This window comes from Sturnira hondurensis, unplaced genomic scaffold, assembly GCF_014824575.4.
Source record: "Sturnira hondurensis isolate 20B ecotype Veracruz unplaced genomic scaffold, ASM1482457v3 Scaffold0006437, whole genome shotgun sequence".
NCBI lineage: Eukaryota > Metazoa > Chordata > Mammalia > Chiroptera > Phyllostomidae > Sturnira > Sturnira hondurensis.
The window spans coordinates 6,064,248-6,089,500 of record NW_028079068.1 but is presented as its reverse complement, the minus strand read 5'-3'; the positions used below and the strand labels follow the sequence as shown (position 1 = coordinate 6,089,500).

The 25,253-nt window shown below is 46.2% G+C and overlaps 1 protein-coding gene across 1 annotated transcript in view; it reads left to right on the top strand.

The window, feature by feature from the left end:
* The window catches only part of EXOC4 (exocyst complex component 4), a 679,809-nt gene that overhangs the window by 612,738 nt on the left and 41,818 nt on the right, over window positions 1–25,253 (top strand). The window contains exons 15-17 of the mRNA XM_037049172.1: window positions 8,545–8,686; window positions 16,780–16,958; window positions 19,743–19,902. Of these exons, the coding sequence (XP_036905067.1) occupies window positions 8,545–8,686; window positions 16,780–16,958; window positions 19,743–19,902 (481 nt within the window). The remainder of the gene's footprint in view (window positions 1–8,544; window positions 8,687–16,779; window positions 16,959–19,742; window positions 19,903–25,253) is intronic.

Sequence of the window (25,253 nt, the reverse complement as noted above, 5' to 3'; positions counted from 1 at the left end):
CGCCAGGAGGTCTAACAACAATAACTTAGATTTACTGAGCACTTGCTACGTGCCAGACACTGTTCTAAATGCTTCGTGTGTTTTATGTCATTGAATTCTTACAGGGATCCTCCTAGACAGAAATTATTATTGCTCATTCACAGCTTTAACAGTTTGCCTGAGGTTATATAGTCAATAAGTGGTTGAGTCGGAATTTAACCACTTTCTGAGCTGATACTGAAGTGGCCAGTCAAAAAGAAATGTTGTCTTAGGGAAATCGGGCTTATAATTAATAAGAACACTCATATCTTTGTACTTAGGGGGAAAATTCTTTAGATTTTGAGGCAATATTCTGAAATTATAGAATCACCTGACAGGTAAAATGATTGCTTTTCTATGTAACTTACCTTTAACTAGCGTAGAAACCGATTATTTATCTTTTGGTTTTTAGGAAACTTGATTCTATATGAACTGTTAATTATTCTAGGGATTATATAGCAACACTGGACTGGATGCGTGAACAGTACTCATGTGTGACTAATGTATAAAGACAGAAGTGTGGCTGCATCTTAACCTTCACAGGGCATTCATCACTGCGTGCACAGCACCAGCTCACCCACTTCGCCTGCGCAGAGCGTCTGTTTGAGCTCTTCACTGTGCGTCACCTTTACCACGCACTGGAGAAGTGGCCACGCTTGTTCTCACGGCCTGGAAATTCCCTTACCCAGACTCACACCTGCGCATCCTGCACCATGTGTCGGCACCTGAACTCTGCCTCTGTTCTTACTGCCAACATGCCTCAAAGGAAGCCAGGGCCGACTACGCGGCCTGTCTTGGCGATTGCGAACTTGGTGGCAAGTTCAGCGCCGTCTCCAGATAAGTCAGCTGTCTCTGTGTTGTCCCCACACTGACAGGATCAGAGTGGCCAGGGATTCTAGGGTTCAGCCAGCTGTGCCCTGCAGTCCCAGCAGCTCATCAGGATTGGTCATTACATGAATAAAGCTCGTCTAATTGTTCCAAAGCCCACATAAGGCTATAAATAGAGGAGAAGACAACTGAAGTTTCATTATGTAGTTGCTGAACACATGTATATAGAATAAATGGTAGAAGCAGTAGTAACATACAGGAGGCACTTGGGCGTTTAACGCCACTATAAGAATTTATGTATGTTCTCATTGAATCATCAGGATCCTGTGAGTTAGGTCTGACGATCCTTTTACACACGAGAGTCTATTACAGAGAAGTTCGCCCAAATGCTCTGAGAAAGTCAGAATTTGAACTCAGGGCTGTCTGTCTCCAAGGGGCACCTTCATGTTCGCGGTACTTGACAGCCACCTGCTGGCTCCAGAAGCCGCACCGTGTACTGGGGATCCAAGGGGGACAGTGAGGTTGCACTTGCTCTCAGCAGAGAAGGGAATGATTCTTTCTCAGCCTGGGTCTGAAGTCGTGAATGGTGCAGCTTCCTGCACAGGGAACTCGGGGCAAAAGGCCACTGGAAAAAGATAACCTGAAGGAAGATCCCAGGTGGGTGTTTAAATTTAAGTCCTCTGATTCTGTCTTTATGTGCAGCACTTATTTGCTGTGTCATATCAGAAAACGTGCTTCATTTCTGTTTGGTTCAGCTTCACCATTTGTCAATGGGCCTAATGTTTCTAAATTGCACGATGAATAAGCCGTCCACTGAGGCTCTTTGGAAGGTTTACAGATGCTGAAGCTGGAAGGGTACAGTGTTAATGAGAGAGAGATGTTATCATCTCCTTGCCATATAATATGTTTGCCTCTAAAATTCTGTAAAAATCTGTGTTGCTTATTCACCTGAAATATCTGGTTAGGTATTTGTCAACACTTCAAGATGCTCTTTGATGCGGGGTTTCACAGAAACACAAGAGGCTTACAAAGTCCCTGGGAATCTCATATGGCTCCACCATTGTGCCTTTCAACAGGGCCTGCGCTGTTAGCTTTTTCCCCCATTTCTAGAAACTCTCATGTCCAGCAGGGGCTGATTTGGCCACACTGCTCACCTTTCGAGTAGATAATTAGGTTTTTACAAAGCCTCAGGGAGGATTATTGGGAATAAAAGAAAAGTCAATATTAATGCCCCCCCCCCCCAAGTCCCAAAGGCATTGAGGTCTGTCTGCCCTGTGACGGACAACATGGAAAAGCCACGTCTGTGTCTGCTGGTTTACACGGTGCAGAGGGAGGCGCCCAAAGCTGAAAGCCCTGGAGGACCGGGGCTTGCTCAGGCTTGTTACTGTCACGGAGCCCTGCTTCGTGGTTGACTGGACGTGGTTTTCCCTCTGCGGACGGCACCCCAACGCGTGTGTGCCGGGGCTCAGAATTGGCCTCTCATCCTGTGGTAGCCCGAGGAAATAGCTCTCCTCTTCATCTTGGTTTCTATTTTCGTTTGGCTCCTCACAATGCACCTTGCACGAATCTCCTTTGTTCCCACTACACAGGTCGATATTGGGAATGATTCTTCGGGTTCAAACGCCCGTAGCCTTTCTGGAGCTTAGTTGCTTACCCTGAAGTAGAATAATGTTCCAGGCCAGTGAGCTGTTTGGCAGGTGTTACGGTAAAGCCATTGTGAAGATATAATGAAAAAATAAGATAGGAAATTCTTTGATTTGTCCTAAAAGATTAAATTCAACAGGCATTATTGTTGAGTGTAAGGAAGAACTGTAGGCTGTGAGAGGCAACAGAAAGAATAAAGGTGTTGCTTCTGCTCCCGAGGGTCTCACACTCTGCCACGGGTGCCTAGGCATGCGCAGTGCAAGGGGAACCGTGTCCCCGCCACGAGAGGGAGGCGGGGTGTGCCTGGAGTTCAGAGGGCGGTCTCTGGTCCTGTGGCAGGCACCCTGTTAGGAGCCAAGGCCCCCCTCACCCCCGCTTGGTCCTCACCGCAACTCTGCATTGTGTAACTGAGGAAAAGAGCCTTAGAGTTGTTAAGAACTGTGTTCTAGAAGGAATAAAAAGTGAACAAATGAATTTTATTTCTCTGGGCAGTGGCAGGGAAAAGTATGGTTTTGGGCCCTGGCCTGGCAGCTCAGTTGGTTAGAATGACATCCTCATGCACCAAGGTTGTGGGTTTGATCCCCGGTCAGGGCACATACAGGAATCAACCATGAATGCATGAATAAGTGGAATAATACATAATTTTTTTCCAAAGAGTATGGCTTCATAGAGATGAAAATTAATCAGGATCCTGAAAGTTAAATTCTTTATAAAAGTTTGGCCTTGGGGGAGAGTGTGGCCTTGTAATAACACATTCTCAAATAGGCGGTACTGACCATTCGAGTCGTCACCTGGGCAGTGAGTGTGACAGGTGTATCTACTCCTCCCCAAAGAGTTACTCTCTGTGATTGGGGTAACATGAGGCATTTGGGAGGAAAGAGTAATAGGAATGAGAGGAAGATGCTCCAAAAAACACTGAGAAGTCACGTTGCCCACAAGTCGTGGGCTTCCCAGGGAAAAGGCAGAGCCCGTGACCACCGCAGTAAAACACGGCACCACAGAAAGTGTGCCTTTGCCTCCCACAGGACGCATGCATTTTCACCACGCAACCGGGTGTGTCAGAGGGACAGTAACCAACTGAGTTACCGGGCCAGTCACCGTGAGATTTTAATCTGGAGCCATTGACTTGGATAAGGAGGGAAGGACATCGCTATCCTATGGAAATCCAAATTAGATGCTAATTGTTAGCATCTAATTAGCGCGTGAAGGTCACATATCCATTCCCGAAACCAGTAGGTTTATTGATAAATAATTAATTTAACAAATGCTTATGAAGTGTCTACTGTGTACAAAACACTGGGTTGGGGGACGGTTTGCTCTTACAGGCTTGCAAAGTAGTTCAAGGGAATGAATAAAAACTAAGGATCATGGTACAGAAAAACTAAGAAGGTTAAGGTAGAGCTAGCTGGCATTCAAGTTCCAACTTGGAACTGTGGTTTTATAGTGCGTTTAACACTTTCAGATCTACCCTGTGTCAGGCTCAGCAGTAGCCTGTCCCACAGGCACTCATCAAGGGGAGGGGGGTGGAGTGGGGGGTTCCTGTCACGGCCCCCCCTGACGCCGTACGTCCCAGTAATTCTTAATGTCACCAGCCCACTCCGTATTCCTGGTTTGTTTTGTTTTTTAATATCATCCAGGTAACAAAATCAAAGGATCTCAAAATTATTTATAAAACCTAATGACGCATTGTTCTAGGAGTTAGGGAGGTGCTATCACCCCAGTTTTCTGAATAAGACTGGGGATGAAGTAACTCCATCCAGGCTGACGCAGAGATCACTTTGTGGTGTCTGTCATTTCTCTCCACAGATAGGAAGAGGAGTCAAATAATGATTGTACCGAAATGTGATCTTCTAAAATGTTTTCCAGCAAGAAAGTCTCCTGGGATCATCCCTCATTGTCTTGTTCTATCTGCTAAAAAGTTCAAATTCGCAGAATTACCCTTTCTTTTCCTGCTGCGATAACCATCCTTCCCTTTTCAATGTATCACTTTGATGGCAGCTGATACCGGTCTAGGCTCATGTTGTAACAATTTTAGATAATATCACAGATGCACAAGGACACCCTCATATGAATCAATTAAAGAAGGCACAGTAAGTTGCCATGGAAAGTGGAGCAGCTGCATCCTTGAAAACAGATGCTCTTCTGGGTCTGAATAAGTCCAATTTTGACTAATTTTAAGACCTAAACAGATTTCAGCGTGGTTAATATCGGGATGTGAAGCCACTTGAGACACCCTGATGAACTCTGCTGATGGCTTCTCCGGGACAGTGAGGTGCTGGGTGGTGGACGTGCCAGGGATTTGATGTCAGTGGGAAAGAGAGAGCCCGCGTCTCAGTTGCAGCAAGATGGCCTCGTGCCGTCCACGTGACTTCTAAAGACAACCCAGTGTTTAGGGGAAGTGCTTGGGCTGTAGGCATTGACCGGGGTTGCCTTAAACCGTGCTTCTGCAAGGGTTTGAATAGCCCAGGAAACCAGCTGTAATGAACTGCTTCCTTATCCCCACTCGGTTTCTAGAATATACTCGAGAAACTAAGGACAAAGTCATAGTCCTAAATGGCAAGTTGTTCCTTCTCAGTCCTGATCTTTATTAATCTGTTATTATGTGAATTATTTGTCCTATTATGTTGGTCAATTAAAGCATTGGTTCTGCTTAATTTTAAAAAAAGCATTGGTGTTTACAAAAAATTAGCATAGCCAAATGTGTGTCTCAGATAAATAACTCTGTGTGACTCATATTTAATTTACCTAAATGTAGAGGATCAAATTAAGGTAGGGACAAAGCATGACGTCAGGAGACTAGTCCATGGAAGAGATGAGGACTAAACCAGGAAAATGACAGTAGATAGAGAAAAGACAAACTATATTAAGAAGACATGTATGGTATAAATTTGGCAGACATTGGTCTTTGCTGAGGGGAGTGAGGGGGAGAAGATATGCAAAGATTACTCCAATGTCTGCAGCCGAGATTCCTGCACTGAGAGGGAATTTACAGGGAATGCAGGATAAAGAGCAGATGCCGGAGACAGATAATGAGTTTAGTTTCGAGCACATTGCATTTGCGGTGCCTGTGGAATACGCTGCTAAAGCTGGCTGGCAAACAGTTGATCGAATGAAGTTTAGGCGTCATCCATTCCTAGATAATAGCAAAAACCATGAAAATGTATGAGCTCACTCAGAAAACATACAGAAGGACAAGTAAGGGAGACCAATAGACAAAATCCTCGGGAACACCGGCATTCATGGGTGAGGGGAACTGTGGAAACAATGTCAGAGAGGTGAAAAGACACCTGGAGGAATGTGGCAAAAGAGAACAGAAATTCCAGGAGGATATGGCCAGTCGTGTCGAATGGGGTTAATGCTGGGAAGCACCCCGTGGATTTGGGAGTTAGGCTATCACTGGTGATGATCGGGATAATTGTTTCGCACAGAGGAGAAGGCAGAAACCAGATCATGGCACAGGGAAGAGTTCACAGAAAGCAAGACGGCAGAGAAAGCAAGTGTTGACAATTCTTTTGAAGTCTTGCTAAGAATCTGATGTCCTCCAGGGAGGACTGAGAGCAGCCAGGACAGAGGCCTGGGGAAAGCTGCGTGAATGCGCTGAGTAAGGGAAAGGGGCCGACCAAGCATTAGTGAAGGATGAACGAGTAGAACCGAAGGCTTTTTTGAGGATAAAATCCAGAAAATTTCAGTGGCACCAAATCCACCCTTTTGTTTTGTCCTGCCTCCCTGTCAAAAGGTGGGGTGCAGAATTAGCCCGGCATTAGATCAAGTTGCCAAAGAAGAATCCAATACTTTGAGGGTCATGGGCCATGCGGTGACAGGTAGCCACCTCTAGCGACTAGGCAAGGGTGGGGGTGCAGGCTTTAGCTTCCCAGGGTCTCTGGTGGAGTGAGCGAAGGAGAATCAGAAATCTCTGCTGCTTCACCTAACAAGCAGGGTTTGGCCCAGAGACCAAGATTGCGCTTCCTCGAAGGCCAGTCAGTTCAGAGTAGAAAGCCACAGCGGCATTGCTACGGATAGATAGCTGCGCATCGCGAAGGTGCCTGCTTTTTTTATGCAGTCGCCCTACGAGGAACAAGGGTATCGTGAATGATCTGGTGTGACCCATCCCCAGTATCAGAAAAACAGCTCCAAGTACCCATCATAATAAAAGGATCAAGTACTAATGTTTTTAAAGCCCACAATGTATGTGTGGTCTGCTGATGTGAAGCAATCCCCAAGATAAATATCTGACCACGTAGCCTCTAACAGGGTTTGTGCAAAGGTGGGAGGGGGCGGGGGTCTGGCAACCTCCCATCTTGACCGTAATCTCCCAAACAACAGGATCCGTCAGCCTTGCTTCTTTGTAGATTTCCCCTTGACATTTCAAGGCTAGTTCATTGTCTTCCTTGCCTTCGTTTGCCAGGCTCAGCATTTCTTTGGCTCAGTGTATTCCTGAGCTCCTGTAAACTTCAGTGAGCCTTCAAAACTTCACAAGCCAGCTTTGCGATAGAAATCTGGGCCTAATTTTCCATGTTGCTTTACTAAAATGTTATGTTTTTGCTATAGATTACAGTCAGGTGAAATGTATAGTGTTGCTGTACTAAACTGTTTTTACCTCATTCATTGTGAGTTTTATCCTGGCTGCTTAGCTTGCCATTAACTTACTCTACTTGGGTATTTTTTAATAGCACGGTGTGTCAGTGGTCAGTTGCTACACATAATGAAATTATATACTTCTATAATAAGAAGATGAGAGATATATATATGTATCTTATTTTCTTGGTGTAATTTATCCAGAATGCCTTTGGTAGAGTTTGGGATATTAGTACAATAGTTCCCCCTTATCTGTGGCTTTGATTTTCACGGTTTCAGTTACCCGCAGGCGATCCAAAAATATGAGATAGAAAATCCCAGAAGTAAACAATTCATAAGTTTTAAGGTGTGCACCCTTCTGAGTGGCGTGATGAAATCTCCCGCGGCCCTGTTCCATCCTGCCTGGGACGTGACTCAGCCGTTCATCCAGCGTCTCCCAGCGGCACGCTGCCCCCCCGTTAGTCGCCCAGCGGGTCACCTCCTCCGGCCCCAGGCCTGCTGTCCCAGTATCACAGTGTTTGCGTTCGAGTCGCCCTTATCTTTACAATGGCCCCAAAACATGAGAGGTGGAAGGTACTGGTGATTTGGACATGTCAAAGACACGCCATAGGGCTTCCTTTACATAGAAAGGCATAAAGTATAGGGAAAAAATAGTGTATACGGGGTATACATTCAAGGTTTCAGGCATCCACTGGGAGCCTTGGAATATATCCCCTGATGACAAGGAGGTGGCTGTAGAACTTTGAACCACAGACCATGAGTCTGATTGTTTCAGAATCTGATTTCTGCCTCCTCACTAGTACATAGCATCTCTCTAGGCCACAGTTAGTGTCACAGAGCCAGCGACTAGAAGTAAACGATGACAGACCAGGCTAGGCAGCTCAGTCGGTTGGAGCACCGTGCTAGTACCCCAGGGTTGGGGGCTTGCTCCCCAGTCAGGGCACATGCAAGAATTAATCAGTGAGTGCACAGATACGTGGAACACCAAATTGCTGTTTCTGTCCTCTGCCTCTCTTCCTCTCTGTCTCTAAAAATAAATAAAGTGTTTTCTAAATAAAAGAATTTAATGATGAAGATACGGCTTGACGCAGGATGGTCAGAGCTTTCAGAGAAGGAATCAGCCGCCCCCCAGGGTCCTGCATTTCCTCCCCCACCTGTGCGTGGTGGGTGAGCAGCCCCTGACAGATTGTGCCTGACGCAGGCACAGGCCACGTGGCCCGGCCAGATGTCTGCCAAGGCCACTTCCAACTCTGAGATTCTGCTTTTGTCATTCTGCGAATTCAAAACAGTCATCTGGGCTTCTGGCTTTAATCAAGGATGGAAACATTCTATCCTGTCTTGGATGTCTAATGCCGCCAACGCCAGCACTCGCCAAGTTGGTCAAAACAACATGGTGAGCGACAAAATGGCATGTCATTTCCAAAAAGTCTCCAGGCACCCAGTGAAATGACTGGCGCTGTTCTCACCCCTCTTTTTCAGTGCTGTCTCCGGCTCAGGATGGCCACGTGACCATGGACCTCCCCCCAGTGTCCGAGCAGATCACGCAGACCCTGAGTGAGCTTGCCAGGTCGTTCCAGGACATGGCCGACCGCTGCCTGCTGGTCCTGCATCTGGAAGTCAGGTACGACCCAGCTCGGCACAGGACCGGGGACGAAAGACACCGTGGGTCATGAATCACTTGCTTGTCTCTGGGGAGTCTCACTGTGATTCTTGGTCACTATAGCTGCTGTCCTTTTCTTACACTGAGTGTGACATTTAGTGTCACTGGACCACGCTCAAGGGGTGGAATTGTGAGCACGGTGACTCAGCACCAGCCAGGCCTATGGCCACAGAACGGCCTGGGTTGGATGTCAGTACCAGCTGGCCATCGGTCTTAAGACAGTTAATTAAGTTCACTGACCCTCAGCACCCTTGTCTTTGAAATGGAAATGATAATTCCTGACTTACAGTTTTATAAATGGCATAATTAATACAACGCCTGCCCCAAAGTAAGTATGCAGGTTGTGGCAGCTTTGCGATTACAAGGCCTCCGCTGTCCTTGGTATTCGTACTAAGGTGTCTGCTAATCAGACGCAGGGACCGTGATCCTTTCCTTCAAAAATCTAAAACCCAGTTGAAGACATGAGATTAAAATAATAATTCAAGAAAATACACATAGTTTCCAAGGTACTCTACCCTTGGCCTCTTGTTTCTTCCTCTGCAATGCGGAATATTCTGTTTTGCTTTGGTAACCTCTTACACCTGTAGAAATGGTAGGAAGAAAGGATGAGGGAGCCTTTGCTGATTCATTCATTCAGTAAACATTTATCGAGTGCCTTCCTTACGCCAGGCAGTGTTCCGAAGGTTGGGGCCTAGCGATGGAGAAAGCACTCAAGGCCGCTGCTCTCCTGGAAGCAAGTTCTAATGAGAAACAGCCAGTGAGTGAACAAAAAGACAATTCAGACAAGTGCAAGTGAAACATTAAAAAGCAGAACAGAACCAAGCAGTGCTACCCAGTCGACATATAAAGTGACCTACTCATGAACCACATAGATGGTTAAAATTTTCTCACAGTCACATTTGAAAACAAGAGGAAAGCCTAAATAATAACAACACACTTTATTTAACCCAGTGTAACCAAATATTTCAACGTGTCATTTGCATAAAAATTATTAAGGAGATAGTTTATGTTAGTGGACCTGAGCCTTTGAGGACTGCGTGCTGGACGCCCACAGAAACCTGGAATGAGACTGGTGGCTTTTCAGGTGCTCCAGTGCCTGCATGGGGCCGGTGCTGGCCTCCTGGCAGCACAGGGAGAGGCTGAAGTGGACCAGCAAGGGGGATCTTGTTGTCTGTTTGTTTGTCTGTTTGTTTGTCTTTTAGGTAGAGCATTCGGAGAAAACGTGACCAGGTAGTGGGAGGGAACCATCTGTGCGAAGACCAGGGGGAAAGGTGTCAGGCTCTTCCAAGGGAGACAGAGTCAGGGTTGGAAGGGAGAGGGGCCAGCGGACAGTGGCCTGGCGGACGGCAGACAGAGGGCGGTCAGGCATGGAGGGGCAGGTACAGGCACTGGTGCATAAGAGGCTTTGCAAGGGAGACATATTCATTCAGCATTCATTCACATTTTTTCAGTTTTTTAAAAACGAAATTTATCGGGGTGACACTGTGTTAACAAAATTACATAGGTTTCAAATGTACGATTCTGTGATGCACCATCCGCATGTCACGTTGTGCGCCCACCACCCACAGTCAGATCTCTTTCCGTCGCCACATAGTCAGCCCCCTTTACCTTCTTTACTGCTCTCCCCACCCACTCCCCCCAGTAACTGCCATGCTGCTGTGTGCGTCTCTGAGCTTCTGTTTGCTCTTCTTCAGTTTCATTCATTTGCTTTCATTTTGTTTTTTCTTCCGTTTTTGCTCATTTGCTGCTTTCAGTTTTTGTCCCATGTGTGACTGAAATCGTGTGGTTCTTGACTTTTTCTGTCTGACTTCCTTCACTTAGCACGTGGAGGCCTGGACAGAGATGTGGTCCGTGTACACAGTGGAACACTACTCAGCCATAAGCAAAGCTGAAATACTGCCATTCGAGATCATGTGGATGGACCTTGAGAGTATCATGCTAAGTGAAATGAGTCAAACATTCACTCACACGTTTAAAAGATCTCTTTGGCTGTACGTGGAAGAGGAATTTCAGGGAGAGGGGTGAAGGGAAGCAGAGTGACCAGGTGAAACCAGTTTGAACACCAAGGTAGCGGAGGTGGAAGTGTGAGGAGCACTGGACTTAAGACACCTCTGAAGGGAGAGCCAGTAACATTTGTCCATAGATCAGATTGGACATAGGGCTGGAAACGGGGAGAGAGAGAGCTAAGGACGCCAGCAGCCGTGGGGTCACAGCCAGCGCTATTAGCTGCGGTGACAAAGACAGAGCCAGGACAGAGGGTGGGAGGGCGGTGGGAAGCAGGAATTCCATTTCGGGGATGTTCAGTTTAGATCCTTAATAGACATCTAAATACAGTAGCAGCGTCAGATCGGCAGTTGGACACGGGCTTTCGAAACTTCAGATCAGAAACCTTCGCGCCGGAATGTGTGTAGTAAGTGACATATTTTTGTGTGCCGCTTGCTTTTTCATTCTTTATTATCTTGTCCAGTGAGTTACGTCTTTATTGCTTGTGAGCACCTTGTGGGTAGAGCAAGAGAAGGAACGTCTCAGGTTTGGAATCTGTTTTACTCAGCATCATTGTGAACCCATTTCTCAACATTCAGCTGTCCAGAAATGAAGCTATTCCTCTGGGTTTTCTAATTTGACTTACAGTAATATTTAGATTTGCTTTATATTTTTTATAAGATGACAGGTGTTTTCTATGACTCGGTAAATGCAATAGGCATAAAAGAAAACCACCCGGAAGCGTTCGGATGCCTCTGTTACCCAGTTGCACAGAAAAACAAGGGAACATCAAACGCATTACTCTCGCAGCTCCTGGAATTATACTATTGATTGTGTGGGCCCGAGGTGTCTTCTACATTTAGACGTATCTGCTTGTAGTGTAGTTAATTCCAAGTGGGATGTTTTGAACACGTTTGAGTAAAATCTTTTACATCTTTAACCTCTATTCTGTCCTTTTTGTTTTTGTACATCCTGGCAGCACTATTTTATGATGCTGAACAGGGTTTGGTCATTATTTATTAAGTTTACAAGGAACCTTTCAGTGTTGTAACATCCACCGCTCTATCTCCTTTTACATTCGTCAAAAACCAGAAAAAGACCACTTGAAGAAAGAATAACAAAAAAGGCTGAGTTTCACCTTTTTGAACACTAAACATGTTTATTTTTTCAAAACTGAATGTCCTCACCTCCTCATACAACATTATTTCAACATGCAGGTTGCTTTCTTACAGACATGCTCCATTTTGTCTCTGTTTTATTTACACTGCAGTATATAAAATTAACGACGCTCCATGTGTGGCTCAGATGTGAACATTCACACTGTTCATTCCCTGCCACAGTACTAAGCTTTTTGTTTTCTTTTACAGTTAATGTCAAACCTGTTTACAGAATGACTGAGACACATCCCAAGCCAGTCATTCTGCTGTAGTGTAACGATGCTGAAACAGGAGACTGCTCTGTGCCCCGGGTGCCCCCAGTGGGTGCCTGCAGGAGAGACTGGTAGCTCCCAGAGGCAGAAATCAGGTGCATCTCGTTCACTGTCCTGGCCCGAGGACCAGGAAGTGCCCTGCTGCCTACTAGATGCTCAATAAAAAGATCAGCAACTCTCGAGAATTCTCTGGCTTGAGATCAAACCCCAATGAATTAAGTGCTGTTTCCCCAAATCAGACCTGTCTCCCGTTGAAGAAGACAAGTTGGCTTGGGGATTCTGGCTTCACCGAGCATGTCACTACATGTATTTGAGGACACAGAGGTGCTGCAGGACCAACGTCATCCTTGTCGTGGTAGTCAGCTCGTGTTTGCTCCATCTTCATCCTGCCGTGAGAACGATTAGAACTCAGCGCCTGTTGTCCACGCACTGGTGCAGTGGAGAGGGGCCAGTCAGTCAGGGTCCCTGGCATTTTTCGCCCATTGTAGTAAGCACAGCGATAGAAGAGACCAAAAGTTCATGGGAAATGCTAGCCAGAGGTCCAGAACGACTTCAAATGCCAAAAATTTGTCCTCTTCCCCCAAATATTTTTACATTCATAACCCATATTTTTCTTTAGTGTTGTTAAAGTTCAAGTCAAAAGTGTCCTCAAATCCGGTAGGTTCCATGGTGCAGGGACCATCCAAGGGCATTTGGCATTCTACCTGTGTCACCGTAGGTCACGGTTAACCACCAAGCAGTGCCTGTCCACAGTCTGAAACATAAGGCAAGTGACACCCCCAGGAAATGAAGGACATGGCGAGGCCATAACACAGCGTTCAATATTCTTTCATATTGGAACTTTAGAAGAAGAAATTTAAGTTGCCATTTGAGTCTAAGATGCCGAGAATCTTGCCGTCCGCAGGCCTCCAAGTAGGTTCAAGTGCAAACTGCCCATCCCGCTGTGCGATCAGCAGTGTTGGCAGAAACTCTTGCTGCCAAAATCCTAGTGAGGTCAGCAACCAGATGCCAGAATCCAAAAGACAAGGGGAAAATTTTTTTCTAAAAATTGTTGATATCTGTCAGTGACTAATTTCTTTGTTATCTCTAACCATTTTGGGAGAGGAAGACAGTCCCTTAAAACAGTGTTCACCTCTCCTCTCTGCCACTCGTGTCAGGATCTCTTAAGCCGTCACCTCCAGTTCAGAATAACGTCCTACGCAGTCTCTCTGCTTCCAGTTTGTTCCGTGCTCTACCATCAGTCCACCCTTTATACGGCACCAGAGTGATCTTGCCAAAACTCGTGTCCGATTATATCATTTCACCCCCTACCATCCGCCTGAGGGTCCCTGTGGCTTCTCATAGTCCAGAGTCTGTGGATGGCCTCCAAAGCCTAGAGTGGCCTGACCCTGGTCCCTCTCCCCCAGCTCGCCTCACGCCTCCGTCATGTGATCCTTGTGGACCCAAAGGAACCCATCAGTCCCTGAAACTGTCCTCTCTGCTCACCCCCACGCCTTTGTCCATGGCCTTCCCATTATCTGGGGTTATAGTGTTTATAATGTACTACAGAAATACTTGAGCATTTATGGCTTGATTTTATTTTCAATTAAGCACTGCTTAGTGTAAATTTCAACCCCAATACCCATCAATTATCTTAGTCATTAATGCTGCACCAGGGTTGGTTGACTTTTACTGCATCAGAGAGATCAGATTCCAGAGGGATCTGTAAGCAGTGCATTTACTGCTGTCTTGACCAAATAGCTTTGCCCATTATAATGCACGTGGATGTCAGAATGCGCTTTCATTGGCGCAGTTAGTCATTAGTTGGTTAGCAGCCATTAGATGATCACCCATCATGGAAATGAACCGGAAATCAAGATATTTGGGTTCCCTTACATGAAGAGGTTATAAAAATATAGCACACACTATATAAAATTTAGTTCTAAGTGGACTATAAATCTAAATGTAGAACCTAAAGCTTTAGAACTTTGAGGGGAAAAACATGTGAAAGAATCTTAGTCACTTTAGTTAGGCAAAGATTCTTAAATCTAACACCCAAAGCACTGTCCATAAAAGAAATAAATAACAAACTGAACTTCATCAAAATGTAAAGCCATTCTTTGAAAGACACTGTGACGAAAAGAAAAGGGACTCTTTCCCTCCCTGGCTGCTCAAACATTGGCCACCATCATGAACGACACAGGAACTGCCCGGACCAGGAAGTTCATGACCAAAAGACAGCTTCAGCGGAAACAGATGGTCATTAACATCCTTCACCCTGCGAGGGCGGCAGTACCTGAGTCAGAAGTTTGGGGGAAACTAGCTGAAACGTACAAGAACACACCAGATGTCATCTTTGCATTTGGATTCAGAACCCATTTTGGTGGTGGCAAGACCGTCGGCTTTGGGGTGATGTATGATTCCCAGGATGATGCAAAGAAAAATGACCCAAACACACATTTGCAAGACACGGCCTGGGTGAGGATGAGGAGACCTCAGGGAAACAGTGAAAGGAATGCAGGGCAGGATGAAGACAGTCGGGGTCAGGGTGCGGGGCACTGGGGCTGCCAGGGAAGGAGGCGAGGTTCTTCAGGGCCTTCTCTGTGCTGGGGAGCAGATTTTTTGGCAGAGGATTAATAAGCTCAGAACTTTTATGTGAAAGAGAAGACAAGTAAAAGATTGGGAGAAAATATTTGCAAAGATGCATATCTAGTAAAAGACTTGCATCCCGAAAATATAAATGACTCTCAGAACTTAGTAAGAAAGCAAACAACCTAATTTTAATAAATTAGGCAAATGATGTGAGCACAAAGATATATAGATAATAAGTAAGTCCATGAAAATATGCCCAACATCATCAGTCATTAGGAAAATATGAGTTAAAACCACAATGAGATATCATTATACATCGATTGGAATGGCTAAAAAATGTCTGAACTGGAAAACACTCTTTGAGGGCATTGTGCTAAGTGAAATAAGCCAGACAAAGAGAGACAAACAGTCGTGGTATTATACATGTGGAATTAAAAGAAAAAAGCCGAACTCATAGAAACAGAAGAATAAGTGGTGGCTGGGGAAACGGAGGAAATAGGAGGCAGCTGGAGAAAGGTACACACTTTCTGTCGTAAGATGAACAAGGTCTGGGAATCTGATGTAAAACGTGGTGACTGGTTGATGACACTGGATGGTAATCATTGAGGTTTTCTACAAGAGGAGAACTGAAATGTTCTCCCTAAACAAAGAATAAGTGTGTGAGGTGATGGAGCCTTAATGAACTAGATGGAGGGGGGACCCTGTCAGAATGTATACCTATCTCAAAACACTTTAAATACCTTACAGTTCGATGTGCCAAGTGCACCTCAGTAAAGCCAAACTTTAAAAAAACTACAACACTAGGTGCTGATGGAGGGCGCAGAGCAGCTAGGACCCTGCACGTCACTGGTCGGAAAGCAACGTGGCATGGGGACTTCGGAACACAGCTTGGCAGCTTTCTATATAATTAAATATGCACTTACTATATGACCCACCAATCCACTTTTAGGTATTTACCAAAGAGAAACAAAGCCTATGCAGAAGTTCGTACATGTAGCAGCTTTATCCACAATCACCCCAAACTTGAGACAGTGCAGATGCCGACTGGTGAAGCTGTGGCGCCTCCACAGGTGGGAGGAGTGAACAGCATGGTCTCATGTCAGGCAGAATGAAGAAGCCATTCTCCACAGCGACACTTGTGTATAATTCCGTTTGTATGGCATTCTGGACGAGATGGAATGTGGGACAGAAGATACATCCGTGGTTGCAGGAGCCTGGGGTATGAGTAGAGGTTGACTTCAAAGGGGACAAGCACATTCTCTAACTCTGTTATGGTGGTTCTTATACAACTGTGTGCATTTGTCAGAAATCCTAGAATGGCATTTTAAAGAGGGTGAATTTTCCTGTTTGTACGTTATTTCTTAATAAATCTGACTTTAAAAGAAGAAGGTGATGGTCAAGCCTGTTCTTGTGTCATTCAGGATACTACCCAGGGCTTTCGCAGCGCCTCACACTGTTTTTAACAAATTCATCATTGTTTAGTGTTTTATTTAGTAATAGATTAATGTTAATAAATATGCTAATCATGATGGTAGCCAACACTTACTGTGCACTTCCATCACTGCAGACCCTATGTGATGTTCTCTCTGTGTAGTAGCTCCTTAGCTATTGTTATCATTCCAGTGGCACAGGTAGGAAACTGGGACAGAGAGAGGAAATAACTTGCCTGATGTCACACAGGTAATACATGTTGGAATTGAGAATTGAAACCAATCCAGTCTTATTATAAAGCTTACACATGTCAGATCAGTGACTTCTGCCTCTCATTTTCATGACAACAGTGTTTTTTGGAAGACATGGTGCTTTTCACACTATGCGTGCACTCCTGTCGCTGAAAAAATTTTCGGCGCTCATTTATCTCTCCCCCACAACTCGTGGATTAAATGATCAAGGACCTCAGAAGCTGACTTGCTCGAGGTCACATAGCTGTTCTATGGCATAACCACAATGGCCTTCCATTGAAAAGGGTGAGGTGCCCGTAAAATTGTACATGGTCAGTACTTCTTTTAAGGTCATTGTTTGCATTAGAAAGACTTCTTGCTCATTACCCTCCCCAATCTCTCTTTTTCAGGGTTCACTGCTTCCACTATCTCATCCCTCTGGCGAAGGAGGGGAACTATGCCATTGTCGCTAATGTAGAAAGTATGGACTACGACCCTCTGGTGGTCAAGCTCAACAAAGACATCAGTGCCATCGAAGAGGCCATGAGTGCCAGCCTCCAGCAGCACAAGTTCCAGTACATATTTGAAGGTCAGTCCAGGCCCCTGCCCCTCGAGTAGGGAAGGGGGAGGGGGCTACGGTTTTCCTGGTTTTTCTACGTCATTGAAGTTCAAAATTTGTAGGAAAAGATTGTCAAGACTTTTCTTTTTTGATGAAAGCTGCAGTACCTGGTATCTCTGTGTATGGCGAGTCCACACCAACATGGCTGCCATCTGCTCCTGGTTGTCAGGAGATTTAATCTAAGATAAGGCAGATGGCAGCCCGGCTGCCTCCCTGACGTGCCACCCGTGGAAGCTGGATGGGTGTGTGGAGGGCCATGAGTTAACTCAAGAGGAGGTCACGAAGGAGAAGAAACACATGCACACACACACACAATGAGGAGAGAACCCTAAGAAATCCTTCAGTGGTTAAAATTGCTACCAAAAGGGGAAGTTTTCTCCCCAAGAATGCGTGATTGTCTGAGAACAGCAGACACCTGATTGGCAGCAATTTCAGGATGGCTGTGAACGCCTGTAGGGCGGCAGGGAAGGGTGTGAAAGGCAGCGCTGTCTGCCTTCAGCATCGGAAAAACACGACGCCAGCCATGCTGTTGTGCGGAATTCCTTCCTGGGACCCTTTCTAGGACTTTACCTTCTGTTCCTTTTTTTTCCATTTCTTTGTGCGTAGGCCTCGGTGCTGAAAGTACCCACGGTGCCCCACAAAATGCAGCCGGTGTTATTTAGAGCAAATCAGAAGGTGCATCGCCTAAAGGACTATAGCAACCTGAAGACAGGAGAGGGATGAGTGATGGCCATTGGTCGCTTTACGCAATAGTGTTGTTCCAGCAAATTTGGACCGCGGAACCCAATTTTTTTTCATTAAGTCGTGCATAAAGGTGGAGATGTGCTCTGAAGGGAAATGTGCCTCAGAGACTTTAGCCAAAGTAGAGGGATTGAAAGGCTGCCTGGGGCCCTGGGAGTCTAGGGGCTGCGGTAATGCCCGCAGCTCACGGTGGCCGTCAGAGAACTCACGCCTCCACCATACAGCCCGTCCTCCTTCTCCTCAGTTGTGGCTCCTCCGGGCTCAGCACGCACAGCCCCCGGAGTTCTCTCCTGTTGCGCACACACTTCTTTCACGTGTTATCCTAGGTATAGGACTTGGAATAGGTTTTAGCTAGGAAATCACAAGTTTCTGGCTTTATGTTTAAAAATCCAGTTACTGCTGTGTGATACAATTTTCTAAATTTCAAAGGTATAATACTGAGTTTCCCAAGGCAGGGAAGTGGCAGGGTCCCAACCTCCCTTGGTACGGTGGTGGGGTACATCCGCACAGAACTGCTGGTACGTGGTGATTAGATAAAGCACATCAACTTCTAATTGGTTTTAGTTATTACATAAATTTGTGTGTCTGACATACTTACTATACAAATTGATGTGTGTAATATGTTTATTAGTATGTATTCTTCTTTACAAACACCCACGCCCCCCATTGCCTACACGGAGGGCCTACTGCCAACGGCAGAACAGAATTATGCCTGAAGTTATGGGCTTGGGAGGATCAGCAGAAACTTGACTACATAGATTTTTCACATGAGTGATTTGCGTGGTGTTAAATGTAAGATCCACGTGTGTTTTTACTTCACTCTTAAGTGGTGGCACACGCAAGTGAGTCTGTGGCCTTGAAGCAATGTCCGTGAGTGCAGCAGGCAAGAGAGAGCACAGCCTCCTCCCCCTGGTCTACCTTCATCCTCTCCCATCAAGGGAAAACTCCCTTTGAAGGCAGGGAAGCGTGAATCTTGGAGTCACGCTCTGGCTCTGATCTGAACCACAGAGCCGCCGTGGAGGGACTGGGACTCTAGAAGAGGAAAATAACAAACGCAGTAGCCCACCTGTGTCTGGTCAGACTAGCATTCACGTTCCAAGGGAAACAACCTGCTAGAGTCCAACTTTGCAAGAATAAAGGAAAAAGAACAAAGGGAAGTGTACTTAATTCCAAGTATTTAGCATTAAAATCTAGCTTTATCAAATGGTAATCTCCATGTGCCCCAGGTAGTTCTGAACAGGCTCCTCAGTGTAATGACATGGGAGGTCCAGCCTGGGATGCCCCGTTCGGTATGTGCTTGCCTGCCCTTTGGTCAGCTTCATGGCCTCTCGGTAATCCTGTGGAGACGAGAACAAACCACTTATGAAACCCACTTACAGAAGTGTCCACAGGTATCTCGTGGGAACTCCACGGGTGGTGCACGATCTGCTTCTCTTTCACACTTGGATTCTGCCTGTGTTCTCCCCAGTTGCTGCTTCAGAAATATCCTCCATTGCCAATGTCAAGGTGTGTTAGCACCAATGCCAATACCCCGATTTCTCATTGATTTATTTTTGCTTATGTCGGTTCCCAATCCACTTTTGAGCTAAACTACATTCCTGTCTGTTTCGTGGAAGGAAGAGGAGGTGAAATCCATGCAACACTGTATTTACACGGCTTCCTCTCCTCTCCCCTCCCGAAATACCCGCTCAGGAAAAAGAGTTCCCGTGCACGTCGGTAGTTTTTAAAACTGGGCATGTTCTCTGAGCCCTGCCTCAATGGCCCCAGGTACACATGCTGGTGCTGGGGCTGTAGATTGGCCAGGTTTTGTTGCCAGTGAACCCCCCCACCGTCTGTAAGTACAGATACTCCACAGTCATTGCGACGCCCGCTGATGCAGCCTCCAGAGACGTGTATTCTTTGGTCAACAGAACTGGCGGAGGCTTAGAAGAGAGAAACCCGGTGTGTCCATTTCTGCGAGGCGGCACTAATCCGTCCTCTCTTGTCTTCCCGCCCCACGCGCTGCTCCCTCAGGCCTAGGACACCTGATCTCCTGCATCCTCATCAACGGGGCCCAGTACTTCAGGCGCATCAGTGAGTCTGGCATCAAGAAAATGTGCAGGAACATTTTCGTTCTTCAGCAGAACTTGACCAACATCACCATGTCGCGGGAGGCAGGCCTGGACTTTGCGAGGTAAGCAGGCCGGTGGGGCTCAGCCCCTTGTACCAAAGCCAGGAGCGCGTTGCCTGTAAAGCCATCTTCTAAACTAGATGATTGGTTCTTAAAATGCTCATTAAAAAAGGAAAACAGGTGATGAATGGTCATTAAACTTTTGGTAGTGATCATTTTACGATATATACCTGTATCAAATCGTTATGTTGTACAACTGAAACTAATATGTTATTAGTCAATATATCTCAATTTTTTTAAAGCAAAAGAAATTAAATAGATGTTTTTCACTCACAGAGAAGGTAATTCTATAAAATTCTGTTGGATATTTAACATTCATTAGACAGGCAATTTCTTCTGTTGTCTAATCAAAGTTCTTTGTACTACAAAGTGTTGCTTTTTTCTGGTTCTAAAAGTAATATATGATAACTACATAATATATGTGATATAAAATACAAAGAACAATATAAACATTACTCGTAAACCTTCAATCTGGAGAGTACGGTATCTGGTACACTTTCTCCTGGCTTTCGTTCATGGCCTGTGTGTACAGGTGAGTTCTCATACCTGTGCACACGTATGATTTCTCTCCCTACACAGTTAAAACTATGCTGATGTAGTCTCATGTTCATTTAACTGTATAAGACTCATGTCAGTAATACTCTTTGAAAGCATGATGTGTCCCATCCCTATTAATATTCCTTGAAAATATGACTTTTAATGCCTGAAAATATGACTTTTAACTCCATGGTATAAATGAACCACAATTTATTTACTTTATCATTTGCAAATGGGTAGACATTTGGATTTTTCTATTGTTTTCTGTCCTTCTAAGTAACAGGTATTGACTGTTTTTTTCATCTATTCTGTCTCGTCCCAAGTGACACCGTCTCCTCTTGTGTCATCAGGGGGCGGGGGGGGGGCTTACCAGTCCCCACCCTTGCTCTCCCCCTGTGTCATTGACGCTTCTTCGAAGCAACACTTTCCCTTTTCTATGTTTGCTGATCAGTGTTTGATGCGCCTGTTCAAACCTGAGAGTTAGTTTTATTCCCCATTCATGTGGTCTCAACACTGTTCACACCCCACTTCCATTGTCAGGCCTCCGGCGCACTAGTGAAGGCAGGACCAGTTCTGAAGAGGATGGGTGGTGCTTGTGGCATCTCAGTGCCGAGTGTGTGCCCAGGTGAATTACCCACCTGCTCCTTTCCGACTGGGAAGTCATTTGTTTTTAATAAGCCAGAATGTTCCTGCCTGACAGAGGAATACTTCTGGGTCTTTCTGTATGATATTTTGATTTCTGAAGAAGTTCAAGAAAATTTAAAACAATTCTTGAGACATTTAAGGGAACAGTGAAATGTTCTATCACGTTGACAGTGATTAAGACGTGTGCTGGGGATCCTGGTTTGGAATCGCAGGTCTTTCTGTCTAACCTCTCCTCTCCAATCTGCCACTCCGTTGGTCCCATTGCTGCCCTGGTCCTCTGCTGCTCTCTCCTGCTTCCCTGACTTACTTTTTCCTGTGTGTCTGTGTGTGTGTGTGTATTCATTAAATTCCCTGTTTTAGGCCAAATTTGGTGGCAAGCCTTCCTTGCTCAGCTTAGAGAAACCAGGTGTGACTGAATGCTGCATTTATTTGGTCGGCCTTATGGGGAATGATCTCATTATTGAATTAGCCTCATAATAACGTTGACAAGGGGAACATAAGAACGTGGAGGCCTGAGGGAAAGAGAGAAGCATTACTAATTCTCTGAGGAATATAATTTCCTAAATTCAATCATCCTTTTTAAATGATTTTTTTATTTAGCTGAAATAAGTAAATTAACACAGTTTTTGGCAGACAGTCAGGGTCTCGAAAACATAGTAGAAAAAACTGCATCTGAATAATGAAGGGCCGACTAGGCAGCGCTGAGGTTGGCGTGGGTGGGCCGAGTGCCAGCGAAGCGTTTCGCCAGGAAATAGCTGCCTGCACCAGCAACTGAGCCAGGCCTTTCCCAGTTGGATTTGTGAAAGATGTCCAAGGGAGTGGGCGTAAGCCAAGGTGTGACCATTTGGGACAGGGACTGAGCCTGTGATTCTTGACTCCTAGTGGGTCATGAATCGGGTGAGCGTAAACGTGCAGTATGGGTGCGTCTGGCCTTCTGATCCTGGTCCAGAAGACATCTCTTTATTACACTGTGAGCCCCAGAAGGCCAGGCTGTCCTGTCTGTCCTCTCGATGCCTGGGCCAGAGCGAGCGCTCCTCATGGGTATTGGATGAATGAACAGGGGCCACATTAAGGCTACGTTTGGTGTCGGTGAAGGGCTTAGATAACGACAAAGTTCACTTTGATCTTGAATGCCCCGAGAGTTTTAATCAGCTGACATGGGTCAGTTCCTTCCCAGGTTTATAAGAAACCAGGCATCTCCCTTGCGGTCCTTCCTTTGTGCAGAGAAGGGACCAACGTGCACCTGCTCTTCACAGTCTCTGTCCCTCATTTCCTCTTGCTTTCGTATGTGCACACACACACACACACACACTTTACAGCCTCATCTTATTTCCGCTCCCGTTTCTGCTAGGGACGGGTTTTGTGAAATGGGTTCCATCAATTCCACTGAACTGGAAGCTCTGTAAAATAAATAAATATAACAGCAATAGCAAAATAGCCAGAAATAATAGGCTGGAGCCGTGTGCCTCAGCATTCCTTAAGCAATGTCTAATCAAGCGTAGGCAGCATCTGTATTTCCAGCAGATCTCTACAGGAATGTTATCTTCTAATACAGTAATTAATCACTAGTTGCCATGTGTCAGGAAACTTATTTAACAAGAAGTCGTGAGGCTCTTGTACAGTCACTTCCGTGGCTTCCTGGCCAGAGGAAAGCGTAACACCCTTCCCGTAATCAGGAAACGGGGGAATCGCTCTGGAGCGACTCTGTTCATGTTCCTTCTTCTGCGCGTAGTATTGTCGTCTCTCGCTTTTCCCACCCGCCTGCACTCTAACTCATCTCTGCTAGGAGGGTAACTCTTGGGTGAGTAAAGAATCCGATGACCTGTGTGACCTCCAGAGTTACAAAGAGACCCTGTCCCATCGGTAACGGTCTCTGCTACGGTTCTGACCACTGTTACTTTTCAAAGATGCTTTGTCCAGGAAAGTCACTGCAGATTAAGTAAAAAGGGGAAGGGCTTTATGACTGTGCTGTTTAGCTCCTTCATCAGAGAGCATCTTACCCCGAGCTGCCGCGCTCATTTGAGGACAGGGCTGAAGGAGAAGTGGGCAAGCCATGCGGACAGCTAGGGGAAGAGCACACCAAGGGAAGGGATCTAGGAGCCAAACCCAGAGGGAGGGAGGGAGGGAGGGACGGGGTGTGTGTGGCCCTTTACCAACAGCAGAAAGGCCATTGGGGCTGCAGTGAGTGAAAACAGGGAGAAGAGTAAGAACTGGGGTCAGAGGCTTAATCTGAGGGGCCGAGACCTTGCGGACTGTTACAGTGACACGTTGGCTCTCACTTGCAGTGAGGTAGGAGGCTTCGGGAGCAGGAGAGTGCCATGGCCAGACTTGCACGTACTAGAGTCGCCGTGGCTGCCATGTTGACCACAGATGACTGGGAAGAGGAGGTTGCAGGCAAGGGCAAAGCAGGCACACCTGCTAGAAACCTGCTAAGAGAGAACTGAGGTGACTCACCGCGACGTGGGTAGCGGTGGAGAGGATGAGAGGCGGTCAGACTAGGATATATTTTAAAATGTATCCTGTCATCTGATAGGATTTGCTGAAAGATTGGGTGTGAGCCAGTGACTTGAAGGTTCTTGTTCTGGGCAATTCACAGGATAGAGTTTTCATGTACTGGAATGAATATTAGCCCATTGGAGACACACATTGAGTCGGGGTTGGGTGGGGAGGGCGGAGGGGCAGAGAGGCAGGGGATATTGAGAGTTTGGGTTTGGCAATGTTAGGTCTAAGATGCCCGTTAGACATCGGAGGAGAGAGAAAGAAGAGAGAGCTGCATGTATTGTGCAAATCTAGAGCTCAGGACAGAGGCCTGGGCTGGAAAGAGTTGCTTGGGAGTCATCGTTGTGTGGATGGGATTGAAGTCAGCGAGGCAGAGCAAGAGGTGAGAGCCCAGGGGCACAAGGAGAGGAACCACACAAGCGGTCCAGGAATTGCGCCCGGCACTCTGCTGTTTGGGTGCCGGAGTCCCGGAGAGCCACCAGTGAAAGCCCCTGAAAAGGAGCAGGCAGACAGCAGGAGGATAACCAGGAGAGGTCCTGCCCAGGAAGTCAAGTGAAGGGAGTGTTTTAAGAGGAGGGTGTCCTCATTTGGGTCAGATGGTGCTGGCAGGTTACGTTAGCTCAGGACAGAGAATTGGCCACTGGCGGGCCACCCAAGAGGCTTGAGGTGCTTTGCTTTGCCTTTCTTTATCTTCCCTACACAACTGACCTGGCAGAGAAACAAGCCTTGCGTATATTTGGGACCAGGCATCTCCCTCCTCTATTCCGTGGCAAGGAATACAGTGATTAGAGAGTTTCTGTTGTGATACGCAAACAGTCATCTTTTCTCATTGGCTGGTCACTAAGACAGCTCTGCATTTCCCAGCGTAGGTGCTCATCACGTGTTTCCCACCATGAAGCAGAGTCGTGGTCCCTCTAGAGGGTAAATAGCTGGGTAGTTTCATTGTTAATGAGGGGCAGTCTCTGCTCCCAGAGCCTCACCCCTCCCTTTCGAGCAACTCTGGGTGAGCTTTGGAACTGGTCTAGATACATTCACGTAACCAATGAAGACCGGTGTTTCCTATCCATAGTGCCTTGTACGTAGGAACCTTTATTCCACAGAAGCCAACAGAGAGCTCTCCCTGCTAGAGAAGAAAGAACCATTTGGAACCTAGGGACCAAAGGGAAAAAAAAAAAACCTTGCCTGAAATGCCTCCTCTGAACACAGGTTTATATGGAGAAGTACAATATACGGTATTTGTTTAACTCAGTAAAAAATTGAATCAATAAGTGAAAAGACGAAGAGATTGGGAGGAAATATTTGCATATAATATATGTGATAAAGGGCCTTATATCCAGAATGTTTAAGGAGCTCTCACAGACCAATAACACAAAGACCAAGCCCAGTTAAAGAGCAGGTAGAGGTGCCCCAGCAGCAGTAAGTACAGCCAGCGCCCAGAGCTTGGTTTTAATATTATTCTCAAATAAAAGCGCCCGGGCCCCTGGGAGAAATGGGCAACTGTAGGGCTGGGGAAACAAATACACAAGGTGAGATGAGACCATCTGGCAGTAAGGAAGGGAGGAAGCACTGAAGTCCACGCACGTGACACATCGATGCGGGTGTGTCAGAGGGCTCCGCAGCCGACCGCAGAGCTTCCAGTGGCCAGAGCTGGACCGCTGGAGCCAAAGAAACAG